Source organism: Syngnathus scovelli, chromosome 20 (genome assembly GCF_024217435.2).
Source record: "Syngnathus scovelli strain Florida chromosome 20, RoL_Ssco_1.2, whole genome shotgun sequence".
Classification (NCBI taxonomy): Eukaryota; Metazoa; Chordata; class Actinopteri; order Syngnathiformes; family Syngnathidae; genus Syngnathus; species Syngnathus scovelli.
In genome coordinates this window covers 10,366,157-10,392,593 of record NC_090866.1, presented here as the reverse complement: position 1 = coordinate 10,392,593, position 26,437 = coordinate 10,366,157, and the positions used below count along the sequence as shown (strand labels likewise).

The 26,437-nt window shown below is 49.6% G+C and overlaps 3 protein-coding genes and 2 long non-coding RNA genes across 11 annotated transcripts; 2 read left to right on the top strand and 3 right to left on the bottom strand.

The window, feature by feature from the left end:
- Positions 1-20: 20 nt before the first annotated feature.
- On the top strand, positions 21-3,417 carry vipas39 (VPS33B interacting protein, apical-basolateral polarity regulator, spe-39 homolog). The gene is made up of 18 exons (XM_049757604.2): positions 21-276; positions 444-546; positions 616-759; positions 819-854; positions 935-999; positions 1,068-1,124; positions 1,185-1,277; positions 1,349-1,382; positions 1,474-1,576; positions 1,668-1,695; positions 1,777-1,850; positions 1,935-2,010; positions 2,082-2,216; positions 2,291-2,332; positions 2,406-2,582; positions 2,661-2,750; positions 2,825-2,929; positions 2,997-3,417. Exons 1-18 carry the CDS (start codon positions 196-198, stop codon positions 3,015-3,017), a joined length of 1,464 nt encoding a protein of 487 aa, XP_049613561.1. The 5' UTR covers positions 21-195; the 3' UTR covers positions 3,018-3,417.
- Positions 3,418-5,422: 2,005 nt separating this feature from the next.
- On the bottom strand, positions 5,423-7,477 carry LOC125990448 (uncharacterized). Of its 6 annotated transcripts, none has more exons than XR_011086003.1 (12): positions 7,403-7,477; positions 7,320-7,346; positions 7,231-7,256; positions 7,121-7,161; positions 6,857-7,050; positions 6,719-6,774; positions 6,579-6,652; positions 6,430-6,509; positions 6,100-6,362; positions 5,887-6,025; positions 5,745-5,819; positions 5,423-5,662 (listed from the first exon to the last, which is right to left on the bottom strand). It is a non-coding gene; the product is annotated as an uncharacterized lncRNA (long non-coding RNA). The 6 variants fall into 6 exon arrangements; XR_011086002.1 differs by having other exon boundaries at positions 6,100-6,134; positions 6,198-6,362; positions 7,320-7,461; XR_011086005.1 differs by having other exon boundaries at positions 6,100-6,197; positions 6,285-6,362; positions 7,320-7,461.
- LOC125990468 (uncharacterized) lies at positions 5,916-6,832 on the top strand. Its single transcript, XR_011086006.1, has 3 exons — positions 5,916-6,005; positions 6,103-6,677; positions 6,746-6,832. It is a non-coding gene; the product is annotated as an uncharacterized lncRNA (long non-coding RNA).
- Positions 7,478-10,251: 2,774 nt separating the features above from the next.
- ncoa1 (nuclear receptor coactivator 1) lies at positions 10,252-24,595 on the bottom strand. Of its 2 annotated transcripts, XM_049757544.2 has the most exons (21): positions 23,856-24,594; positions 21,673-21,804; positions 20,326-20,431; positions 19,241-19,407; positions 19,061-19,167; positions 18,815-18,992; positions 18,562-18,747; positions 18,387-18,479; positions 18,142-18,282; positions 17,920-18,067; positions 16,962-17,850; positions 16,619-16,837; positions 16,205-16,526; positions 15,955-16,140; positions 15,649-15,793; positions 15,367-15,535; positions 15,012-15,311; positions 14,838-14,945; positions 14,036-14,604; positions 13,793-13,970; positions 10,252-13,714 (listed from the first exon to the last, which is right to left on the bottom strand). In XM_049757544.2, the coding sequence occupies exons 3-21, from the start codon at positions 20,412-20,414 to the stop codon at positions 13,526-13,528; spliced, it is 4,383 nt and encodes a 1,460-aa protein (XP_049613501.1). In that variant the 5' UTR covers positions 20,415-20,431; positions 21,673-21,804; positions 23,856-24,594; the 3' UTR covers positions 10,252-13,525. The 2 variants fall into 2 exon arrangements, with proteins under 2 accessions (XP_049613501.1, XP_049613500.1); XM_049757543.2 differs by having other exon boundaries at positions 10,252-13,970; positions 23,856-24,595.
- An 898-nt stretch (positions 24,596-25,493) lies between these two features.
- Positions 25,494-26,322, bottom strand: ptrhd1 (peptidyl-tRNA hydrolase domain containing 1). The gene is made up of 2 exons (XM_049757688.2): positions 26,074-26,322; positions 25,494-25,726 (listed from the first exon to the last, which is right to left on the bottom strand). Exons 1-2 carry the CDS (start codon positions 26,284-26,286, stop codon positions 25,556-25,558), a joined length of 384 nt encoding a protein of 127 aa, XP_049613645.1. The 5' UTR covers positions 26,287-26,322; the 3' UTR covers positions 25,494-25,555.
- Positions 26,323-26,437: the final 115 nt, after the last annotated feature.

Here is a 26,437-nt window from a genome sequence, read left to right as displayed (position 1 = left end):
GAAGTGCAGCTTCTCACTTGTTTGGGTTTTTTGCTCCTGTAAACAAACCATCTCGGAGGTGGTCCACAGAAACGTTCAGCATCTGCTGCGTTGTCCTGATCGGGATTTGTGCGGACGTGTCATGAAAGCAGACCCGACGCAGCTAGCCCGCTAATCAGTTAGCTTGTTGCTTCGTTCTCCTTTTTTACGAAAACGATGAAGAGTCGAGCAGATGAGGAAGACTATTGGAACACGTCCAAGTTTAAAGCGTTCACCTTCGATGATGAAGACGATGAGGTGAGGCTCCTGTGCAACTTCACTCCAGTTGCCAATGATAGCTTGTTGTTTTTTTTACCATAATACAAATCCAATCGCATCCCACCGTCAAAACAAATGTCAGCGATGTCTCCCAGCAAAAAGGTCCACAGGTCAGACACCTTGTCCATATTTGTCTCGTTGTCCAGTTGAAAGAATCCAAAGAGGCGGTGAAGAGCCTCCCGCAGCTGCTGGACCAAGATGAGCCAGAACTCATGGAGAAGGTCAACTGGAGCGGCGAGCCCGTGGGAAGTGAGAATGCCGCGCCGCTCCCACGGTTACCCGCTTTCAGGCGATCGCCCTGACTTGTGCTCTCCTCAGGCATCTCGTGGTCTGTCCGAGAGACGGCGGCGGCCTCCGTTGGCGCCGCGGACGGCGAGGTGGCCTTCCCCGCCCGGATCCACGCGGACGCTCCCAGCCTGACCAAGGTCAACTCGGGCTACTCGCTCAGCTCGCTCTTTAAAGGTAAGATGGGTCATAAGGTCAAAGGAGCAGCGGTGACTCTTTGTCCATCTTGTTGGCAGGAAGAAGAGGAACAAACGTCGCAATGTTCCCTGATGGTGAGAAACACACACGATTACGTTCATTGATAATCAAACCCAACTACATATTTACAGATTCAGGTTTTTGTTTTTCTTAGTATCAGGTGATCCATCGGGCAGAATCGTGGCTCCGGAAATCTTAAGACCCAAACGTGAAAAGCAGGTAAGTCCATTTGCGACCAGTCGGGATGGAGCGGTGCTGAACGCGAGTGTGTCATCGTTTGTTGGCAGGATCTATTTGGTGACTGGTCGCCTCAAGAGGCCATCAGCAGGATGCAGCAAGGGAAGGTGTGTGTCTGTACCAATCTTGTGTGTGCGTATGCGTGCTAATGTGTGTGTGCACCTCAGGCGGTGTCCCTGGAGCGCTTCCGGTGCCTGCAGGATAAAATGGGGCTGCTGGATTTGGCGGTGGACGTTCACGACGGGAACGTCATCACGGCGGTAACGCTCGCCCTCGCGCGCCGACCTCGCCCCAGCCGTCAGCTTGAGTGATGGAAAACTTTTCTTTGCAGGTTTTAATTTATCTGAAGAAAAGTTTGAGCAAAGGTCTGTCCTCCTTTCAAACACAAAAGCAACTTAGCTGGAATTCCTTCTTGCACATAGCTGCAACCTCAGCATATTTTTTTTTTTGTGTCAGAGGTTTTGTTTGGCGAGCTGGCGACGCGTCAGACGGCGCTGAGACATTTTGTCAACTACTTAAGCGAAAGCGGAGAGGATGCCCTGCTCATGGACGTCTACAGGTTTCATCACTTCCTCCACATAGGAGCTCAAAATTCAAATCCTGCTTTGCCAATGAATCAAATTTAAAAAAAAAGATTTTTCCTCTTTCAGAGCTCTCGGACGCACGGAGGATGAAGCGGTAACTTGATCACATGTTAACAACTTACCGCAATGTAGACAGTACGATGAGTGAGTACGCCTTGTGTCTCCATGGCAACAGCTGCTTCAGTACAAACATCACCTGAGCATCTCGGATGAAAAGAAGAGGCGGGACTTCCTCAAGAGCTGCCTCAGGTGATTGACGGCTGCAGTGAAGAAGGGAGCGGGTTCATCCTGACAGGAGATGAGGAATATTGACCTGACGCCTTTGTTTTGTAGCCTGCAGTTTTCTGCTGAAGACCAAGTCCAGGTCCAGGACCAGGTGTCTCTGCTGGAGCGGCAGATGCTCATTGAGGTTTGAGAGATATTCACAAGTGTGCTGATGATGATCGCGGCGGCGCTTATTACCGTGCGTGTGCTCGCCAGGCTGCGGATAAGCAGGCCGAGCAAGGAGGGAAGGTGGAGATCTTCCAGAAATTTCCTCGGAGAGCCTCCATCCTCAACATGCCGCTCATCACCACCTTGTACTACTGCTGCTTCTACCACTACGGCCAACCCGAGGTGGACCCCCAAAAAGATTTTGTTGGAACCTAAATTTGGATGCAAAAAGTGCTGAAGTACCTTTGATTGCGCAGGGGAGCTCCAGCAGCCCGCTCAACATCCGCCAAAGCTTCAAGGTGAGCGGCGTCCACTCGGATGGTCAGGACAGGTGCGGAGGGCTTTGACTGACCGTCATCGTCATCCCTGCAGATATCGGAGAAGCAGTTCTTTGTCACGGCGTTGAGCGCTCGTGCCAAGCAGAAGGCGTGGAGCGACGTGGACGCGCTCTTTGCCAGTCGCAGCTGGCTGGGCTTCACCCGGAAGAAATCGCCGCTCGCCTACCAAAAGGTGGTCGACATCCTGCACAGAAACTCCGCCCCCGTGCAGGTGAGTTCCCGTTAGGTGGACTTGCTGCGGCCAAACGCTGGAGCCTCTCGCTCACCCTTGATGATGTGTGACCGGCAGGTGCTGCAGGAGTACGTGGGCCTGGTGGACGACGCCGACGTCAGGATGGCGCTGGCAGTCAAACACAAATGTCACGACCTCATCATCAACGTGAGAGCACGTCAACTGTGTGTTCCTTTGACCCCTGGCCACGTCACGTGACCTCTCTCCCCCCCTCCAATCAGACGTACCGAGACTTAAAAGACCGACGCATGTTGCTTGGATACCGGGAGAAGGTGGAGGCGGGCTCGGCGGAACAGTACAAGATCGACCAGCTGCTCAATAATTCGGTGAGGAAGACGAGGAGTTGATTTTTGTCTTGGGTCACCTCTTCCATTTCTTCTTTGCTTCTTTCAGCAAATCCGGTGGAAGAATTGAGCGGCAACTTTCTCTCTGCAAGTCAAGCCATCATCATTTTCACATTTTGAAGATTCGCACCTGTAGACAGAAAGTCATTCCCTTGTAGATTTATGCAAAAGTTTTGTCTACTTACCTTGAACAAAGCGGTGCTGTTGTTCTGATGCTAACTGTTTGTGCAAATAATGTGTTAGTTGCACCAAAATGCACTTATCAGCACACATGCCAAATAAAATATACAGTATGTGGATACAGTACACCATGTACTTACGTACGTTGTCGGTGCTGAGATGGAAATAGCCACTACGAAAGGTTTGCTGCCGCCTTGTGGCTTTATGTGACATTACAGTATTTTACTGTGTTCCGCTCTACCAGTCATATTATGTAATAGGAGGAAATAAATTGTGTGCTGTTGTGTTAAGTTCGTTAAGTTATTTTGAAAAGTATGTGAAAACAATTTATTTTTTAAATAAAATAATAAGTTTGTTTGGCCATCCGCGGACTGGGGTACCGCCCACAAGTCCCACTCAGCTGTCGATCAAACGTTAATTAGGAAAAAGCGTTTGACCTCCATGTTGTTTTGTATGTTTTCCACGCAAAAGCTGATGTCCAAACTACAAGATTTGAGGCTCCACGTCGGTTGCTGGTCGTCTATCAGAACATCTAGACGCCAACATATTTTCGAAAGGTACTGCATGTTGTGTTTCCTTCTTTTTTATAGGGAGTATTATTCCTTCGGTGACTAGAGAAGATCATCAACAAGTCTGAGACGTAATATTATTTTATAAAGATAATTCAATCCGTGCTTTGAGTTATTTGACGGTTTCCACGTGAATTAGGTAATGGGTAACAGCAGATGGGCCATTAGTTTCAGAAGTTGTAGTCAAAAGACATTATGTGGGGTGGATGCAGTACAACTTGTTTCCCGCAGAGGGCGCTAATGCTCTATAGTTGAGTATTGAGTTACTGTTTCGGTCCTTTCATAGTTTGTGATATTCGATGTTAAATAAAGTGTTAAAAATAGGAGAGTGTATCATTAAAGCTGCCAAGGAAATAGTTTAATAAAAAGAACATTTGGCACCTAAAACAAGTCTTTTTATTTTGAGGACTTTGAAACCTTGGTTGAGGTGCTCATTGCATGTCACTTCTACTGCCTGCCACCAGGGGGAAAGTGAGCACATGCAAACGTCTGACATTGCTCACTGGGCCAAAAACTAAGTGCCACTGTGCTACTACACAACTTAAACATCAAACACCTCTAGATGCGTTTTTAATGACATTTATGCAAACCAGGTTAGTCAGAAATATACATTTGATTTGTACTCAACTAACTTGGTTTGCATCAATGTCATTGAAAAACACATCCAAAAGTGTGTGATGATGTTATGCAGTAGCTGGCACTTAGTTTTTGTCCCGGTGAGAGATGTCAGCTGTTTCAATGTGCTCACCTTCCTCCTCGTGGCACACGTGTCATCAGAAGTAAGTGGCATCTCACCTGAGCTCCTCAAACACTTAAGCTGCTTCCATGCAAGTCCTGTCAATGCCAATGTTTGAGTGCAACTATATTAGTCTCACACAAACATTGACTGCTCAAATGTTTTCAAACTGCTTTTCTGTCATATAAATCAATCAACTGGAATGCAAGTCTTCGTGTTTTTATGAGCAAATTTGCTTCACTCATTGGAAAATGTTCATACTTGGTGGTTGCTGCAGTGGCACTTAGGTTTTCAAAGGCAGTCTTCAGTCTTGAGGTGAGCGTTGTCCTTCTGTCACTGCCATGGACATGGGTTTTTGACTGTTACTCTCCATTTCACAGGACTCCTGTCACTTTGAGTCATGTGAGATGGAGAGTAACAGTCAAAAACCCATGTCCATGGCAGTGACACAAGGACAACGCTCACCACAAGACTGAAAACTGCCTTAAAAAACCTAAGTGTCACTTTCCCCGCCTCCTACTTCTACCCAAATTCAGCCTGACCAATCACAGCGCAGCATAAATTTGCATAAATTTGCATAACCACGCCCACTTTCCCAACAGCCAATCAAAAAGCAGTATTTGCCAATCTGACCAATCAGATTGCTTCAAATTAATGAGACCACGCCCGGTTTATATTCCACCAATCACATGACCCCTCATTTGCATATCCACGCCCACCTTTCAACCAATCGCTGCCCTTCATTCTCATTGCCCCACCCACTTTCTGAGCCCTCGGCGAATCATGAAGCAGTATTCCAGCTTTGACCCGCCTCATTTAAAAAAAATATGGGGGGAAAAAATTTCAGAAAAAAAAATTCTGGAAAAAATTCTAGGAAAAAAAAATAAAAAATCAGGAAAAAAAAAATCAGAAATTTTTTTAGGTTTTTGGGTGTTTTTTTTAAATTAAGATATTTTTAAAGTTGAGAATAAAGAGTTAAGAGTTCAAGTGTTCTTTGTAATCAAACTTTATTTCGTTTGCAGAGTAAACATTCAATCACAAAACAGTTAGAAGTTGCATAGTAGTCTGCTCGGTGACGAGTGGTGAAGTGGTTGGCCAGTGGGACAAGTGGTTAAATGGTCGGCCGGCGGGACGAGTGGTGAAGTGGTCGGCCAACAGGACGAGCGGTGAAGTGGTCGGCCAACGTGACGAGTGGTGAAGTGGTCGGCCAGTGGGACAAGGAGTCTGCACCTGGAGGTAAGACAAAAAGAAACCTGTAAGCCTAAATTAAAGTCAACGTTTAGTGCAGGAAAAAGGTTAGCATGAAACTTACCAGTGGGAGAGATTTGTTGTTCATGGCATCAAGTATTGAGAGCTGCATTAGAAAGCTCCTCTTGTTCCTTGCGACCTGTCAGAAAAAAATAATATATAGGAACAAAGTTGTCATGGGGACTGTGCAGTGATGCGCATATTACCTTAAGTGCATATATTGTCCACTTCTCAGGTTGACTTGGAGGCAAGGACGCAACAAAAACATATGTGTTGCCAGCATGCTGCTGTGCTCTGATCCTTGGCCACCGCTGGCTGCAAGCAGGTACTTGATCGTGCACCACCCTGGACAAAAAAAGAACAATCATTCAAATTCTTGAACATGGTGGCTGAAATGAAATGTACTTTCCTTCTTTTACCAGCAGAGGGCTCTCCAGGCAGCAATAATGTACCCCTGCCAAAAAGATGGCGACTTGAAGCTTTTAGCAAGTAGCATACCAGGAATGTCTCATTTCACCTGCAACAACCACAGGGGGAAAATCCAAGTCCAGAAAGTGACTCTCCAGCTACAGTTTGCCTTGAGCCACAGGTGTTTCTACTCCACTGGCAGGTGAATGAGCTCACAGAATGGAGGCAACCTGGCAGGTTTTTCACTTTCTGGACCAGGATTTGCCACTTCTGCCTGGAAAGAAAAGGAACATTGACTCAATTTAGAGTTTCCATTTTTATTTTTAACTGTAGACAGGAACCTTCTGCAGAAGACGTTTATTAGATGAGAAACATCAGGCCAAGCTCTTGAAATGTTGCAGATCCTCTCCTGGACTGACACCTGCACACAAATGCGGAAACAGTCAAGCAAGTTGATTTGCAACACTGAAAATGGAAACAGCCTTTAAACCTTTGGCATGGTTTTGGAGAATTTCCTGGCCCAGCAGGTGGATGGTCTTTGCGGCACTCTTACTGGAAACTGCACTGCATTGAGACAAAGAAAAAGCAGGTTAGTGTTCTTACCATGCCACATTTGCAAAGTTTAGTCACCTGGCGCTTTGACTTCAATCCATGCAGCGGACTGGTACCAGGTCCTTTGGCTCCACCTGGTGGACAAAACGGGAAGAGAATGCACACGCTGAAATAAATTGGTCAAACAATTCATTTATGAGTGTACACGTGTTTCACCAATGAAGAACGCAGGCAGGAACAGCTCTGAACGTCTCTCCAACCGCGGTTCGTTGGCCTGAAAGACAAGGTAACGTTGTAACCCACAGAGTGTTACATTTTTAGTCATACGAGCTGGTTTGATAGCAAGAGTAGACTTGCAAACGTCTCATGAAGTCGGGGCTCTCAGGACTGCAAGCCGGCCATTTTGAAACCTGCAGACAAAAAAAAAAAAAAGGTAAGTACTTTAGTCAATTGTTCTTGACATAAAAACGGGGTTTTTGCCTTTTTGCAGTCAATCTGGGTCTTCTGTTGCAGATGCAGACCTGTGGACAGAAATGGACAGTTAGATGCAGTTGATTAAATCCACATTACTTGAACAGAAAGTAGGTTACTTGAGGCTCGTTTTGAAGAGTCGCACCTGTAGACAGATAGACAATTTGATTAGAGTCTGTTGTGAATTTCTGCAAACGTTTTGTCTTACCTTGGGCAGTAAAAGTGCAAGTTGACGCTGAAAGAGAGCAAAAGCAGTTAGTTTTAAAAGGTTAAGGAATAGTGAAGACTTACCTTTGAAACGCAGCATGTGGTGTAAAAGCCGGTGGAGCAGCACGACGGGACGCTGTCAGAAATGAGCAAGAGAACGATTGTCGCGTTTGTGACGTCTTATATAGTAATTTTGTGATGACGTCATTAACAAGCAAAAGGAAAAAAAAAAAAATAGAAGCCGTATGCGGAGGTAAGGGAAAATGGCAAAGTGCAACATTTAGGTAGGGTCGGGTCTCGAACCAAGGTTCCATCGTATCGCAGGCAATGGCGTAAACCATTCAACCAGAACTTGCTTGGAAATGTCATCAGGTTTGTTCGTATTGATAGTATGAGTATCCAAACATTGACGTAAAAAGTCTAAGGTGACACTTAAGTACAAAGAAGCGAGAAAGCATAATTGTGTCTGAAGTGGCCGAATGGATAAACATTTTGCCTTGAGTTCAGGAGACTCGGGTTCGAATCTTGGGTAACGCTCTGTTTAATGTGTAAATATTGGACTCGGCGGGTCTCGAACCCTGGTCGACTGAGTACCAGGCCAAGTGTTATACCATTCGGCCACATTGCCATGAAATTTTCGAAGTTTTATTATGTATTTAACGTCAATGGCACTACTGATCTACAAATACAGAACAACTTCCATTCCATTGTAAGATACACAGGTGGTCTGGTGGTTCAAGCACTTACCTTTGGTTCCGGCGATTCGGGTTCGAATCTTGGCCATCGCTCTCTTTAATTTGAAAATGTTGGACATAGCGGGTCTCGAACCCTGGTCGACCGAGTGCCAGGCCAAGTGTTACACCATTCGGCCAAATTGCCGTGAAAATTTCCAAAAATATTTATGTATTTAACGTGAATAGGTCGACTGATCTACAAATAGAGAAAATTGCTGGTTCGTTCGACGATTCAGTGGTGGTCTTGTGGTTAAAGCTTTTGCCTTGAGTTCAGGAGAACCGTGTTCGAATCTCACACATGGCTTTGTGTAAGTATATACACATAATATATTACAGAGCAGGACTCTTTGCCTCGTATTCTCTCGAGTCTTGCACATTATTCCGTGTAATTTCCAAATGTTACACGGAGCGGGACTCGAACCCCCCTCTCCTGTACTCCAGACCAAAATTATTCCATTATGCCACTTTGGCACAGAAATTTTGAGTTTCTTTTCGGTGCTCATTCAAAGCACCTAAAGGTATACGTGAATCGTATTTCCATGCCGACTCACCGAGGGTTCGGTCGAACCCAGGTTAAGAACCACTGACCAAGACTCAGCTGAAACAGCTTTTTTTTTTTTTTTTTTAAAAATATATATTTCTACGATCAATATTTTTAAAAGTAATTATGTGAATAAGTTAAATTGAGCTAATTAAAACACCAAATGGTGGCTGCTTTTTTAAACGGTGCTTTTATTGCAATGTGTTGCATTCCCACATTCATATTCAGATGTTATAGATTTGTTAGTCCAAAAAAAGGGGAAAAAAACATGTCCTCACCTCAGAGGAGGAGCAAAAAAAGGACAACTAAAACATTCAAAAAGAATTTTCTTTTAAAATAGCGAGGGATCAAAAATGATGCACGAGGTGTTTTGTGTGTACTCCACAAGTGTGTGTTCCTTTTGTGTATGTAAACTTGAGCAGCCACAGACAAAAAAACGTCCAGTCGAGTTTTTTGTTTGTGTTTGTACAAATGAGTCCAACGAGGAGGGGGAGGAGGAAGGGGGGGGCACCGAGGCGGCCCACACTGATTGTCTAGAACAACCCCTCAAAAATAAAAAAGGTCTCCCCAAATCACATCTGAACAGATTGGTGTTGGGGATGGACGGGGATTGGGAGGAAATAAAATAAAACAGGAAAAACTCCCAACATGCATAAATAAAAAAAAAAAAAGTTGTCCCACATGAACACTTCTCATATCGTAGCTGCTCCCGTGCCTCTTCTATACAACCAAATCTTACATGAGGGTCATATTAAAAAGAGTAAAATGTTTCATATACTTATATCTCTATATATTTATTTATATTAATTTGTACAAGGGGAGAAAGTGGAACCTTTGAAGTGGAGAAAACACTACCAGATGTGACTGACGTCTTTTTCTTTGTCCTTTTTGAACTGAATAAAAAAGCTTATATGAATTGATGAGATTGGCATGGGGGTGTATGTATCGCATTTTTTCACAATATACAATAAAGAAAATATTTTTCTGATTAAATAGAGCTCACAGCCTGGTGATATGTTTTTTGTAGTTTTTGCATACAAGGTTAGCAAAGAAATTTTTTTAGCATAGCAATCAACTTTTTTTTTTGCTACTACTTGAAACAAAATGTGGATTTACATGTTTTGCATAGAAGCAGATTTTAAAAATTGTGTTCCAGAGGATGAAAACAGCCTTACTTTTCTCAAAACCTCCCACCTTTTGCTACCCATCTGCACATTTAGCTTTTTTTTTTTTTTCAAAAACATTTTGCAAAACAAGGTTTGGATTTGTCCAACATAAGCCAAACGGATTGAGGCTCACTCCAGTGTTTCTTTTTTACTTTTGGGGGTGGAAAAAGGTGCATAGCTCATGTCGACTTTGGGCTGCTTCTATTAAAAGACAGGGGGCGCTATTACAATGACAAGGTTTGCATACGAGATTTTTAGAGGCTTTGGTCATTTAAGATCCCTATGAGTGATGTTGGGGGGTGTTCTGGTGGTGTTTTCTCCACCCGGCCGAGGCTCCACTCTCTCGTGTCGGCTATGACAACGAGAGAGAGAGAGAGAAAGAGAGAGAGAGAAAGAGAGAGAGAGAGAAAAAAATTACAATATGGCCTTTTTTCTCTTTGAAAACAACCCGTACGACGACGACAAATAAAAACAAAAGCCAGTCCACACTGCTCGTCGCTCAGTAAAAATCACATTCAGCAGTCGCTATAGAAACCATTCTCTGGCATCAGACACATGGAGCAGGAAAGGAGAAGATCCAGAATAATAATATACAGTATTCATCACACGCACTGATAGTCATATACATACGCATCATCATTGAAAGAATTTGAAAAATAGAAAATCCAAAACAAATGAACAAAAAAAAAAAAAATGACGGAGGCGAGTAGTTATTTACCACAAACTTGTCTTGATAATGATTAACCTTACTATTATTATTATTCACATTTCTCTTTGTTATTTACATTATGTTAACAAAAAGCCTGTTGTACCTGCCGACTAGGAGGAGGAAGAGGAAGGGGGGCGGCCTTTCCACTGAGCAGCTGTTGCATAACATCTGGAATTTCAACGTGCATCGCTTGTTTTTTTTTTTTTTTCTTTTTTGGCTTTTTTGTTATCGTAGTGTGGAGTGAAGAGAGGAAAGGATTCCTCATCCCTGAAGAAAAAACATCGTCCGAGGGACCGGATGAGCGACAATAATTAAAAATAATAATAATAATAAACATTCTCCCACTTTGCGCGTGTCAATAACAAAAAAAAAATGTAAATCTGCCCAAGATACCGACTTTTATGACACAGAAACGTCTGATATGGCAAGTTTTAACGCCAAACCAAAAAATGACAAAAATGCAAACACTACAATCAGGGGTGGGCAAACTTTTGGACTAATTTCAAACAACAAAAAAGTTAAAATTTGCATGCAAAATCATTGATTCGAATGCTAAAATAATCCATTCGCATAGTCCTTATTTCAAATTAAATTATAATTTATCAATGATTTAATACGATACATAAATATATGAAAGTATTCACAGCTTCACTTTTTCACATTTTGGAAATGGAATAAAATCATTTTGAGGGCCCCAAAATTTGATGGACACCATCCCAGAATGACACTGTTTTTCTTGTTTGTAAAAGTTTTAAACATTTAAAATTTGGCAAATGACACAAAAATGGCAGATTTTACTCCCTTAAAAGTTGTAAAATTGTCAAATGCTTTATTTGGGACAATTAATTAGAATTTTATTCTGCCAAATATCAGAATTAGCATCAGCCAAGAAATTGATCTATAAAAAATATTCCAATAAATATCTGAATTTTTCACATTGTCATTTTGGGATGTGTATACAATTTTGAAGATTTTTTTCAATCCATTTTGGAATACTGAATACTTTCGGAACACACTGTATATAAAATTGTTCGTTTTTACTAATATTTACAACTAATTATTTAATGACACAGGATAAAAAAAAAAAAAAGTCCAATACATCTAATTTTAGGACAAAATTAAGTGGGCCCATGGGCCACCCCTGCCCTACATGGACAAAAGTATTGGGACAGTCCTTTTAACAAATCCGGCCAGGCCCAATACTTTGATCCACATAGAAATAGAAAAATACAGCAAAGCGGAGAAATGGTCGTCAATATAAAAAAAAAAAAATCTTGAAAAAGTCTATGAAGTTGTGTGAAAGAGCACGTTGCGGTATTCCTGGATTGAGACTGCGTCGCCGGAATACAAAAAATAAAAACGGCAAAAAAATAACCCAAGAAGAAACAGCTGAGTTCACAGTGCGAAACGAGGTCCGAAAACCGGGCGACGTGCGCGTCCGGTAAAGAGGAAGATGAGGTAATCGTAAGAAAATCCAAGTCAAATCAAAGTGCTCTGAGGTAGGGGCGTGGAATGACAGAGCTTCTCCTGATGGCGCCGTCCGTTTCGGAGCGAGTCGATGGACGTGCGGGATGCCCAGACGGCAAACGGGTTTAGGTTGGCGCGTGAGAGAATGTTTGCCGCCGACTCGGCGAGTGCTTCCGAGAGGGGGTTGAAAACGACAAAAAATGGCCACGTGGGCATTTAAACTTTTGGATGCAATTCTTCACATTTCTTTTTTTTTTTTTGGTGGGGGGGGTGTGGGGGACTACTTCCTCCTCCGCTGCAATATAGATCAGTACGCTACGACTCGGATTCAATGAGAGCCCCCTTTCACACTGAACCGGTGGCCATCTTGGGTAGGTCAAATGGCGAGACTTCAAAAAGCTGCTTGAAATGTTGGTGCCGGATTCAGGGATACGTCAGAACCGTGTGATAAGGATGTCGCGTTTGCAAAGCGGGGGGTTGACTCTTGGTGCCAAATTCGAAAGTGGGAATTTTGCATAGAGAGCCGGAGTCGGCTGCCATCTTGGTTCCATCTCGAGTGCTTAGAAGGGCAGTTGAATATCAGTGCCGGATTCGGAGAAGTACTCGGCAGTCCAATGTCGGTGCCGAATTCAGGAAAAACGTCTGCCGAGCGACGCTTGATACGCCTTGACGGCGCCGCGTGAAAGGGGCATTTTCCACATTTTTTTTCCCATCTGTTAATGTCTTTCCTTCTGTACTGTACAACGCCACGCACGCCTTGCGTGGCAAACAACACTGATAGGCCGAGTTAGCGCGGGATAGAAAGAGAGAACGGGGGAGGCCGAGGCGGCCTCGTATTCACAGCTACTGAGGTGAGGGAGGGAGGGAGGGAGGGCGAATAAACACGCGACTGTGAAGTCATCCCAACAGTCAGTCACGGTTGTTGTCTTTGATACTTGATACAAAAATAAAAGAGAAAGAGTTCCCAAAAAAAAAAAAATCAAAAGTGAGCAGCATCCCGTCTGTCTCCCATCCACTTATCGTCACCGCGTCCTTTGCGGGCTGTTGTCAGAGATGATGACGACAACGAAGAGAGCAGAACGACGACAGAAAAAAAAATAAAAAATAACAACAACAACCAAATCGAATAATCGAGTGTGGAAGAAGAAAACGAAGAAGCTCAAACTTCCACCAGGCACTGTGTAGCTGACAGAGAGAGAGCGTCGCAGAACCAGCTGATATCGAGCTTCCGTCGTCACATTCCCGGAAAAGAGAACCAAAAAAAGCCCAGGCGGGGGCCGTTGCCCCTCCGAGGTACTCCCGTGTCCCAATTGGACAGAAACCAGGAAGTGGGCGGCTTGGGGTGGGGGGGCTGTGTGGGGATGAGCAGCAAAGACAACGCTGCCTTGAGTAGGCTGAGGCAGACAGACAGGTTGTCAGACAGACGGCTCGCCGGCGCCGGCCCCTCCTCGGGGCGTCGGCGCCACGCCATCCACGGCCAGACGCCCTCCGTCCGTCCTGAGGTGAGACTGCCACGGGTGCAGAGGAGGCGTACGAGTAAAGAGGGAGTGGTGCTCTGTCGGTTTGAGGCGGGAACGGGGGGTGGCGGGGTCACTCGGTGAGCAGCTGCTGGAGGAGGCTCTTCTGCTGGGCCTGGCTGCTCTGGCCGCCCGACGGAGGTCCGGGAGCCTTCGGGCCGGCGCCGGCGGCTGAGCCCTGACTCAGGTAGGAGTCGCCGCCCACCAGGTTGACGGTGCACTGGACGTCGGCAAACACTTGCACCTGCTGCACCTGCTGGGCCTGCGAAAACACATTCGCACGTTTGGACGCAACGCAGCGGCGATTCAGAATCACTTTGTTGGTCGGTTCTGTTCTGACCTGCTGGTCGCTGCACAGCGAGGTCATGCCGCCGCCGCCGCCGGGCTGCCCCAAGGACGGTAAGGGGCCCGCGCCGGCCGAGCTCCCCGCCATGGACACGGTGATGCTCATGTTGTTGTAGACCCCCTGCTGGCCGAACGTTTGCCCCCCGCTGTGCTGCGACGACGGACTGAACAGGCTGCGGGCGAAAAACAAGTTTGCTTATTTCTGCACGTGTCCAATAAACAGGAGGGCGTCCCTCACCTGTTGCTGGCTGGTGGCCAGCTCTTCATATCTGGAGACTGGTAGCTAGGGGGCGGGGCTTGCTGGAGCATAGGACTCTGGGAAGTGGAGTTCTGAGGCGACAAGAGCGGACTGCCGGGGCTGAGCTCAGGAGGGAAAGGCGAGTCCGGCTGGACCGCGGCCGCCCCAAACTGCTGCATCAGCCCTTGCTGCTGCAATGAGGGACCGCCACCGAAGGGCGGAGCCGGCACGCCGCCCAGCAACGCCGTCTGGCTACTCATTTTGCCGTCCAGGGGGGTGGGCGCCCCTCCCGGCACGGGGCCGCCGCTGAAGTGACCGGGTGAGGTAGGAGGATTCCCCGGCACCGGGCCGTAGCCGGCGGGGAAGTTGAACTGCGCCTGTTGCTGAGACGCGGACGCGTTGTCGCCTTTGGGCAGCCTGGCGACGGCCGGGGTGGCGGCCGGGGCGGCGGCGCCTGCCATGTTCTGTCTCATCAGCATGACCTTCTGCTGAAAAAGCTGACGCTGGCGGTGCTGGATGCTGTACAGCTCTCTCTGACGCTGAGCCAGCATCTGCGCGTTTAGCGGAGGCTGGGGACGGAGGACAAATGGAGTGGTTAAGGCCGCATCTATCAAATTGAAGAGCTCGCTTTCACCAAACATGAACACAAAGAGAGGCAATACTTTTTAAGCTCCATAAATTAGCTATGAAACACTTTTACGGTCATTCATGAATCAACTATTTTCGCCTGGCTTACAAATGGACACTTAATGGCAAACTGGGAAAAAAATGACAGAACAAAAAATCTGAACCAGGGCCTCACCTGCGAAGGTATTTGAGGTTGCGGCGCCCCCAGACGAACGGCCATGTTGACGTGCTGGCCACCTCCTGCTCCGACAGGGAACGAATTCATCGCGAGACGGTTCTGAAGCTGAGAGAATAAAAAAAATAAAGACTCCATATTTCCACAAATTGAGAGTTGAGGCTTTTCTCTCACCTGCTGTGGACCCTGGAGTCTCTGCTGGAGCTGCAGCCGCAGTTGGTTTGGCGGCAGCCTGAGCTGGGCGGCCATGCCCTGCGGCGGCCGGGGCATCCCCTGCGGACGGAGGCCCGCCACGGCGCCGGGGGCCCTGCCGAGGAAGGTCCCCCGGGGGGGCCCGTAGCCCGGCGCCTGCTGCTGCCCCAGCTCTGCCGCGAACTGAGCGGGCGGCGCAAACTGGGGAGGGTAGGATGGCAGCGGGTTGGCAGTGACTTGCTGAGTCGGGAAGTTCTGGGGCAGCGGGTCGTAGCAGCCGCCCTGCAAAGCCCGGATGTCAGAAGCCAAAAAAAGAGAATGCCTCGGCGCTACGTACCTGCACCAGTTTGTCGATCCCCAGAGCTTTGTCCAGCTCGGCCAGTTCACTTTCATCAGTGCCGCTGAGGAAGGAGACCAGCTGCTCCAGCAGAGCCTTCTCGTCATTCCGGGCCTCGGCCGTGGTCGGGGGACCCAGGACTTCGTCCAGCGTGCAAGGTACGCACTGCCTGCTCACAAACGACAATCATGCTTGTAAACAATGGCCGCCATGGCACTTTTTAAATGACGGGAGCTGAAATGAACCTATGCATGACTAATTGGTTTATTAAGTGATGCTCACTCTTGTGGCGAGGTAAAAGGCGCTTGCAGTGGCGTTCCCAGGGCATCAAAGGACAACGAGTCGGTCAGAGACAGAGGCTGGAACTGCGAGTCGTTCAGAGACAGCGGCTGGAACTGCGAGTCGGCCAAATCTAACTTGGACGGGCCTGAGTGGGTTAAGCAACACAGTTGGAAGGACATTCATTTAGAAAAAATAAAATAAATAATCTGAACCGGGCTGTGTTGAAGTTTCACATGCACCGAATGTGTTAACACATTACACATCCGCCTCGCAGTGTCAAGTGTGTAAGTGTGACAGCTCACTCACCAGTGCTTGAACTGAACGGGTTGGCGATTTCAGCCTCAGGGAAGGGACTGCCGCTGTCTTTGGGGGCCTGGAAGAGGTCCACGTGTCCCGTTCCTTGGGCCTGGCTCGGAGTCAGGGGGCCGCAGAAATCGAAGGCCGACTGATTCGGGGGATTGCAGCCTGAAGCGAGGCCGCCTTCAACGTTGCCTGGGGAAAACACACGGGATAAGTTTGGAATCGTTCGCACCCCTCCAATCCACGCCGGGTCTACCTCTGTTGGGAGTGCTAGGCAGTTCCCTCTTCACACTGATGCCGCCGGGCTGCGCTTGGGTGGGCGACTGCAGCTTTAGCTTGGGGGAGGGCGAGTGGAGCTGCGGCGACGGCGACTGCAAGCGGGACTGCGACAGCGGAGACTGCAGCGGAGGCCCCGGCGACTGGAGCTGCGCCGGGGTCTGGGGGGCCGGAGAGTGGAGCTGAGGGCCTCCCCCGGGGGCGCCCGCGTCGTCGGCGCCGCCCTGCTTGGCCACGTTCGAGCCTCTGAGGGCGGGCGTCGGCTGAGCGAGGGGCTCCGTGTCGGAGGTGCCGCCGGACATCTGAAAAAGAGTTTATTACAGAAAGTGAACCGGCAATTACGCAATGGCGCCCCGAGTCGAGTTCCACGAGCAAATTTTCATTTGACCGTTACCATGGAGTCTCTACTATCCCGCCGGCTGTCTCGCCGGCTGTCTCGCCTCCTCTCCCCCACGGGGCTGGATTTGGGGCTGACGCTGGCCGAGGAGGAGGTCTTGGAGGCGGGGCCCGAAGCCACGGCGGCCGCGCATCCCTCCCCGCCGCCTCGCTTCTCCACCTTCACCCGAACTGTCTGCAGGCTGAGAGCAGATGGAGGAGGCAGGTCTCCCAAGTCCTGCAAAGACAAATCAGCTTGATGCTAATTTCTGTGAGCACATCAATGATGTGTTTCCGGTAATATGTTAGCATCAAGCTAGCAGGCTCCGACAAAATAATGCAGTTCAATGGAGCACCATCACCTTCTCATCGGTGTCGAGCAGAAAGCGCAGCAGCTGGTGGTCCTGCGGCTCTCTGGAAGTGGAGCGTTGCAGCCCGGCGCTCACCACGGGACTGGATGGTGGCTCTTTCTTGATCTCCACCTCGCCTCTGCCGTCCTCGGAGGCCGAGGCGGAGGCGCTGGAGTCGCTGCTGTCTTGGAGCAGTCGGTGTAAGATCTTGTGACGTTCCGTCAGTGTGCTGTGGGAGGCGGGACACTGAGGGCCGGGAGAAGGTTTAGGATGAGGCAACGAGGTGCGGTGGACGTCGCTGGTGTCGCTTCCTGTCCCGTTGCTGTCCAGCGGCTGATTAAGTCTGAGATGAGCCGCGACAGAGGGCGGGGGGGCTTTGACAGAGTCCTCTACCCCACCCTCCGCTCCTGGCCCGGGAGAGGAGAACCCGGTGGGGGTCCCGGCTTGTCTGGACAAGCATGCTTTTGACCCGGCCTGGGCGGCGTTGCTAGCGTCGCCGCCAGAGTGTTGTCTGTTCAGTGCACCCGCTGGCGAGTGGAGGCCCGGCACCCGCGGGCTCTCGGCCAGCCCGGGACTGGCCCGCGACATAAACGAGGTAGGGGCGGCTGTGGCGGGGCTGCTGAGAGGCGACGGGCTGCTGCCCTGCTGGGGACGCGTCCGGCCGGGCGGCGGGTAGCCGGCGGCCGGGTTCAGTCGTTGGGGGGAGACGCTGTTGTTGCCGGCGGGAAGTCCCGTTGAGGCGGAGGGGGCGGAGGAGGCGGTGGCGACGGGGCCTGAGGTTTGTTTTGAGTTGCTGCCAGCAGCGAAGACTGGCGAGCGTGAGGGCGCCTGGGCCAAGTTGCCCAGGGTTGGCTGAAGGCTGGGGTTAGTGTTTTCCTGAGAGCTACCAGTGTTGTGTTCCCTGAGCGACGACAAATAGATCAGCGTTCCAATCAACGCGTGGTGCCAAGCGAGGAGCCATCAAACCTACCTGTCAATAGTGTGAATGCCCAAGATGAAGGGCTGAACGTCTGGGTTGGGGGGGCAGCAGAACTTGCAGCGGGTCTGAGCGCTGAGCGGCGTGCCGTCGCTCAAGGCGAAGCGGTACAGCGGGCTGATGGCGGTGCCGTGGCTCATCACTAGACGCCGGAGCAAAACGCCGTCAGCGACGGGATGGCAAAGCTCTGCCGGAGCGCAACGGAAGGCCTCTCACCCTCATGTAGCAGCTTTTTGGCATGGGAGGGCTCCTTGCCCTGCGGCTGGAAGAAGGCGTAGATGCACTTCCGGACCAGGTCCTCCCAGCCGGCCCGGCCGGTGGCCCGCAATGCACTGGTCTCGATGGAGATGATCTTTCCTGAGAGGACCGATGCAAACCCATGTCGGGTTAATGACATTAAATCGCAACAATTTTATTTTAAAGCCTGAGCGATATGATCAAACAAGCGGGTCAACTTTCACCTGTGGGGTCCTGCTTGGTGATAAAAGACTCCGTGCTGACGGGCTGGGCCCGAGGCGTCCGGCAGGCGATGCAGATCAGGCAGCTTTGCAGGTCTGAAACACAAAGCGGGCGCCATGTCACTGATTTTCCAAAAGGACAACAAGTGATGGCGCATTGTGGCCGGCGTTTGCTCACCATCGCCCTCCTCCTGCACGGCGGCGCGAGGCTGCGACACGGTAAAGCACTGCATGATCTCGTACTGCTGCCGGGCCTCCTGGTTCTCCGAGTCCATCTCGTCGGGCGGCCTCTTCAGCATGCGGCAGTTGAAGCTGTGGCTGCTCCTGCGGCTGGACTCCTGAGGCCAAGGCGCGCCGCCGTTCACTGTGCACGGGAACATTTATGAAGAATCGGACCTAAATGTGAGCCATCAGGCTGAAAAAAGGCTCACCCAGACTTTTGGGCAGCAGATTGCGGACAAACTCGTTGTGGTCTCCCACGTGCAGGATGCTGTAGACGCTGGACATCATCAGCTCCTCCTGAGGGTAGCCCAGGTAGCTTATCACGTTCTCCGAGACAAACACGATGCGGCCCTCGCGGTTTACCACGAAGAAGAAGCCGTCCAGAGCCTGCCAGCGAGATGATCGAGTCATAAGTGCTCTTGGACAAACGGAGTGGACAAGAGGGATACGCTCACCTCCAGCAGCATGGGTCCGAGGGCTTCTTTCTCCAGCAGGCCCTGGCTACTGGAGGAGATGTCGCTCTTCTGCACGGCGTCGTCCGGAGAGCAAAGAGCTGCTTTTTCTGGGGGGCAAAGATGAGAGTCAGCGGCCGAGGAAGAACATTGAAACGGGACGCAGCCCTCGCCGTGCCGTACCCAGCTCGCGCCGCTTCATCTGCTGGATTTGGTCCACGGTGCTCTTGAGGATGTGGCACTTGTCGGGCTTGGCGCTGAGACTGGCGATGTCGGCCATGTTGGAGGAGAGCAGCTCGGCCAGCTCGCCGATGTAGCGACTCTCCAGCTCGCGCCGCCGCTTCTCCAGGCTGCTCGCAAACACATGACGACGGCGTTACTTGTACACAAGGCCGCTTTTGTGAAAAAAAATCCTTCCACATTTCACAAATAAATAATACAACTGTAGTGGCTGAAAAACTTTTCCTGACATTTTTTTTTGCATTCAAGCAGAACAGGTTTTGTGCAAACACTGAGCAAAGCGCGTGTCGCGCAGATGCTAGCGTACATATTTAAAGCACGTACGTCTTTCAACGCTCGTCTCCGTGGGCTCCGCTAACACATTATGCGCTCGATGTGAAAAACCAAACGTGTGTGTGTGTGTGTGCGCGCGCGTATGTACGAGGACAACAGCAGCAAAAAGTAGGTCAGCGCATTGGATGGCCAAAACACACAGGCATGGTGGCCCAGAGAGGGAGGGGGGGGAGGGGGGGAGGAAGGGAGGGGGGGAAGGGGTGAGGAGGAGGACGCAGTGTGAACACGCAGGTCACTGGTTGCTTTTGGAAATACGAGCCGGGATGTTACATCAGCTTACATCAGCTATTGGGCCTTAAAAGGCTCACAAGAGCGGACGCGCTGACTCTGGGAGGAAGCGTGTGTGTGTGTGTGTGTGTGAGCGTCCTCGCTTACTTCTCGACCCTTGAGCTAAACTTTGGCTAACCCGTGATCTGGTGATTATTCGTCTGCGCTCACCTTCCCGGGGCCAACCTAATCCACGCATGTTGTTACACATGGGGAGAAGGAAGCAATATTAAGAAAATACTACAAAATTATTCAGGTGATGAAATCTAAATGTATTTCACAAACAACAAATCTAGGTTAAAAAAAATAAATAAATTTACGTCCTCGCTTCTTTCACTGTTCCATCTGTGACTTTGAATGTGTGTGGCTTTAAAATGCAAGAGCAGGCCCGGTGAGCGATCACATGGCCCGGACCGGACCAGACTTACCTTTGCGCCGACGTGTCGCATGGCGAGCCTTTCCTCTTGCGTGACTCGGCCGTGTCAGGGTCCAAGGGACTTTCCCCGACGGCGCTCATTTTCAGCTTTGACTGACCTGCGAAGGCAGATTAGCTTACCGACAACAACAACACACGCTTCGAGAAAGCGCCGCTCGCTACGCCCGCGCAACAATGAGGTGGAAAATTTGGACTTGCTTGTGCATTTTGAGAATAAACAAAAACACAACGGCCACTTTCAAATGGAAAAGTGTTTGAAGTGACTGGCGGCTAAAGGGGGGCCCCGAGGGGAGGGGGGGGGTCCCTAAGAGGATGCATGCGTGCTGTTAATGCACAGCGAGTGTGTCTTTTTTTAGCCGCTGCATGTTAGTAGCGTGTCAAAGAGGTGAGCTAAGGTCAGATGCAAACAAGGCTAGTCAGGAGGGATTAGCGTCGCTGCCACAATGGCTGCTTAGCCCCCTCTCGTTCCGGCCCCCCCGGTGCAAACGTTGGCTCTCTTTAAGACGAGTACGACCACCTGGTAACCGAGCGGGAGGTCCGCCGCCGGCAAAAGGACACGCACGCACACACGCTTACACACTTGGACATTGTCCGCATTAATCTTCTCAACGTACGTTGAAACTTTCAATGGTGGCCACTTGATTGTTTAAGCTCCTTTGGGGCCCTGCTCGGGAATGCGAGAACAGCCGGCCCGCTCCAGAGCCGACTGACGTTCTTGTTTACTGTCCGGGCGGTAAAATACAAACAGGCTCAAGTATCGCCCTGAGATACCATTTTTTCCACCAAAATCCAATCTCAGATTAAAATCCATTTCACGTCCCTCGCCTTCATAACAAAAGCAAATGACGATGATAATATTGACTCCCTGCTCGGAGGAAGCCGACATGAATACTTCCGATTGGCAAGCGCTTCGGGGTCAGCGCGCTCACGGTTTAATCAATGAGGAAACCGATCGCGTTGCGAGGCCGCAATCGATGAGCGACAACGCACGCGGCCAAAACGGAATGAGGGCGGAGGAAAAAAAAAAATTGCTCAGATAAGAGTGAAGGACATTTTGGATTTGGGCTGTCACGTGACTCGCTTGTGAACGCGCTGCTTCTCACGCGGGGCTGAGATTTCGACATGAATATTCATCACCGGCGTCATTAGCGGAACCGGGCCAGCGCGCGCACACGTCCTCGGCTGAACCTTTCCGAGGCGCCGTCGGGACGTTTGAGGAATGAAATTAACGCGGCGGCGCTTAACCTTGAAAGGTTTCAAAATCAAATTGGCGGCGCCGCACAATTTCTTTCTTTGCATCCATCACGGCTTCATTTTCTATTTGGTGTGCGGCACCTACGTGGTCTTATGTCGCCGGGGGCGGAGTCATGTGATCGGCCGGCCGTGTCCGGGTGCGAGGAGGCTGATGGGAGGCCCGGCGGTTAAGGTGGCGTGGGGGTCCCTCCGTCACCTGGCAACATGGCAGGCGCACCTGCCGTGTCATTGGAAAGGAAAGATATTTTTTATTTATTTTCAAACACATTGAATGAAATGTAAGCGAGCGGATTGTAGGTATAATCAAGCGACCGTTCAACCATTCAAAATATGTTTACTGGAACCGAGCAGATGCGTAAAAGGAATCGGAGGAAACAATACGGCGCCACCGATCAATTCCCTCCTCGCCGCCGTCACTTTTCTTTTCTCCTCCCTCGCACGCCTGTCGCTTTCCCCGGCAGACAATGACGGCCGCCGTTGACGGCGGCGGGGAAATAAAGTCGCAAAGCTGTGGCGAGCCATTCTTCTTTGCGGCTTTGTGCTCTTGTGCGCGCCTCGCGCTGAATCTAAATTGGAGACGGCGGGGAAAGAGAAGATGACATCTATACGGAAGAAGGAGCTTTTGGGGCTGGCTGGTCAACAAAACAATGCAAAAGGATTCACGCGCCAGCGGTATGCGCTGCGGCCGTGGTGGGGAGGGGGGGGGGGGGGGGGGGCATGCATGTTTCTGCAGCGTATAAATACATAATGCATCTATGGCAGGGTCATACGAGGAAAGCGTGGTGGTTAGCGTGTGGTCGGTCGGGGAGAGCTTAGCGACGCCGATCTTCGCTTGGCACAAAATGGAGCATCATCTAAGAGCGGTTCCTGTCAAGAACCTGTTTACGGATGAACCACCAAAACCACCTTCTTAAAGGTCCTCAGCGGGACGCCATGACATTGAGATGACAAAAACAACACCAGCAAAAGAAAAAAAAATCACCAGCCGCGACAAAGCTCCGTCCCCGGAGGCGACACTTAATCTGCCAAGGATCCAAACAACGAGCGGACCCTGAGGAGGGATCCACTTTGCACAACGCCCCCCCACTTTCTGTTTGGAGAGATTAGTGTGGAGGAATTCCACAGCAGATATCACTTACCCACTCAAGTTTGCTCACCGCCGCAAAATTTGCTTTGAGCCGCCACACACATAAAAGAAGAAGAAAAGAACAAGTCGGGGTGTTGGATGAATTCGCCGCCCGGAGCGCAGAGGAGAGCTCGCCGCAGGATAACCCGACTGGTTTATCTGCCGACATCGTAACCTCGAGAGGCCCCGCGAGAATGCTTTTACACACGCAATCAATCAACACGCACGCTCGACAAAAACAAGTCAGCCGCCCCGCGCAAACACAACCTTTGTATCTTTGGAATTCACCATTGGCCGCTTCCAAGGTACCGACTTCGGGTGCGAGGTGCTGCTCGCCGCATCACGCCACGGCATTTGGAGTCGGCGGAAATGAGAACCCATCGAATGAACGGAAGTCTTAGTTATGATTTGGTATCTCTTTAATAAGGAAAATATCCGCTTTCAGGTCTTTGAGTACGTCTTAGTGCACTTCAGCTACAAAGCACGACTGTTGCCTCATTAAAGCTCCTCAACTCACTTCAAAGTTCTTCAGCACCGAGATGCTACAAGCCACACTTTCCGTGTAATTGCTTTGGTCTGAGGAACAACAAAAGAGTCAATATTTAGTGATTACTGCTATTTGAGAGGATATCAAGTTCTTCCTCATGTCTAAGTGTCGGTTCGGTCTCATGTCCTTTTCTCATCTTTCTGTGTGCTTTGGGGTCAAAGGTTAACTCGTTCTTTAAGCGCCTCAGAAGCCAGTTAAGGTGTCTCCTGGCTCAATTAGCTGATGCTAACACCGTGCACGCATGCATGTGTAGCAGATCCACAGTGCAGATGAGCCTCCAACCACAACAGCAAGACAGAAAGGAGGTCAAGATTCTTAAGACAGGTGAAGGAAGACGTGAGGGGGGCGGAGCGGGGGTGACACTTCTGGTGATAGCGACACCGTGAGGCCGCTCGGGTGCGCTTACGTAAGAGTCTTTGATTAATTTACAGGTAAAAGGAGGAAAGATTGGGTGCGCGTATGTGCTCATCGTGCACGCGCACGGCGGCCACGCGAGCCAATGCATCCGAGGGAGGCCGCGCCGCAGCGGCCGGGTCCCATCGTGGCTGTCAACAATACCACCACCACCTCCTCCACCCTTGCCCGATTGGCTTACCTTGTTTTGGCATAAGCAGACGTCGTCCTCTCGGTGTGCTCTTGCAGCCGCTCCACGATTGTTGTTTTTCTTCTTTATTCCCTTCTCTTACATCCCACGAGAAGTCTCCGCGCCTCCCCCGCTCTTGCGGGGCGTCCAACAACAGCCAGTTAGCTGAGTTAGCTCCAAGCAGCTAACTGAACTTGCCTGACGGATAACGTTGGGCCGTTTTTGAGAGTGTTGATGTCTGTTGCTAACTTTACGTGGGTAACTTTACACTCGCTCCGCAGCGGCTGACACGTAACATCCAATAAAAGCACGCGCAACTTGGGCTTTTTGTTGCGATTAGCAGGCTGGCTAACAAGTTACCATCGGCGTCTGTTGACAAACAAGCCTGCGTGGAGGAGGAGGAAAGGGGGAGGGAAAAAAAAAAATCACACACGACTCGAAGCCAGCGAGCCTCAGCGTCAGTTAGCTTAGCCACAGCTAGCCAGCCTGGCTAAGCACCCACACCGCGCTAGACCCCCCCAAAAATGCGCGTCGGCCCTCCTGGAGTCTTCCCCCCCGCGCTGCTGCAGCTGGTACTGGGGCGGCTCGTCGTGTCACTCCCGTGCGTGGCCGAGATTGCGCGTCGGTAGGGATGGCCCAGTTCGCGAAGCCAAGTTGTCACTATTCTCGGTGCTCTCCGCCATTTCCAAGCTCTCTCGCTCTCTCTCTCCAACACAAACAAACAGGGCTGGGAGGGCGCGCGCGCCGAGCCTGCGTGCGAGAGAGAACGTGCGCGTTCACGAGGAGCAGTACGCGTAAGGAAACCTGGTTACCTGCTTAAGAATATACGCATCACCAAAATCTAGTTTCACTCAAACAAGAAGACTTTCACAGCGTCATTGGCCGTCATTTAATAGGCTCATTTTTTATTGTACTTTAAAGCGCTCTGCATTCAAAGGGTTGATACAAATAATTAAATGCCGTGGAAGCTGACGTGCTAGTGCCTTAATTCTACTATCCCCGCCATGAAGGTACCTCAGAACTTGAAGTACATTTTTAAGTACCTAGGCAAGCACCAGAGAACCTGAAGTACATGTACAAGTACCCTTGAACTTGAAGCATAAAACCTCAAGGTACACCTTATCAACAGTGTTCATTAGCACAAATATACGTATTCATTCAGTCATCATTTGGGGTACTTTTTTTTTTTTTTTGCAAGCAGACATGTCTTTCTAGAGCAGAAAATACCGTTTGAAAAATCAACACTTTGCTGGATAAACAAACCTCAGTAGCACTCCTATTAAAAAAAAAAAAGTCAGCTGATGCCTGACAGACCTTGACAAAGTATGCAAATGACTCGCAGCTAATTGTGTAAACCTATTACTGGTTAATTGTGACGTATTTATTCATTAAATAATTGATTTACTGACTGAGCACATTTAGTATGCAAATTACCTCTTGCCCTCTTACACCTTGACATCCGGACTTTGGCCTGTTTTACTGCCACTTCTCTTCCTCTGAGAGGTGTTGATCGAAGTGAGGCCATTGCTGCAAAGATTCTGCGAAGACCCACTGCGACAAGCTCTGAGGTGGACCTTCTCAATTAAATGCTTCCTCAGCTGTCCGATTGGTATGTAGCATCTCTGACAAATTATTTTAACAGTCAGGAAATTAGATATCAAACCATTTTAATACAGGCAGCTGAGTGAGTGTAGGCTGGTGGGGAGGCAAGATCACTTAAAGAGCTTGAACTTGCGGAGCAGAGGCTGCACCGTTTCTTTGGGGTACGGCTTCAACGCCAGACATGTGGGTATGTTCTCAGGCTGCTCAATCCAAAGCTTGTGAGCCACTCCGGCCTGGTTCAGGCTCTCCGATAAGCCCGAGAGCGCAGCCTCGTCCGGTGCCTGAAGGACACAAGAGCATTTGTGGAATAATTTGATGTGGAAATAAATGGTTGTGACTTTGGGCTTGTCGCATCAGCAGATGTTACATTACTTTAATATCAGTGTGCATTTAAAAGTAAATACAAAATATAATTAATTGAATTTAGGTGGACATAGGTGTACCCATGCAAACACCAAGCAATAAAGCTTTTTTTAAAGCAAGAAAATGACATCAGTTGTCACCAAATGATACATACTATGATGCAAATATGTGCAAAAATATATAAAGCGGTAAAACGATTATTTAAATCGCGGCTACTTAAAATCTAACATTACTCCATACTTTAATGGAGGTAGGCGTGACTCACGGCGAGCACCACTTTGTGCATGGAGTCCAGCTCGGCCAGGTAGCTTTGCGTGTCCCCGTCGCCGTAGTGCAGGTGCACGGCGGCAGTAGCGGCGTGGCATGCCTGCGTGATGACGGCTCCCAGCGGCCACGACAGCTTGTGGACCAGATCCGAACGGACCACGACGTACTGCACCAGGCGGCCAGGGGAACCGGCGGCTCCCGAGGCAGCCATTTTTTTCTCCACGGTATATGTTTATCTTCCGGGTCAAAGAACGACCGCTTGGTCAACACAATGGAGCTGCTGCCACCTAGCGACGCTTATGTAGAGTTGCAAGTGCATCTATTGACTTCACCAGATTTGCCAAACAGGAGACAAGAAACAC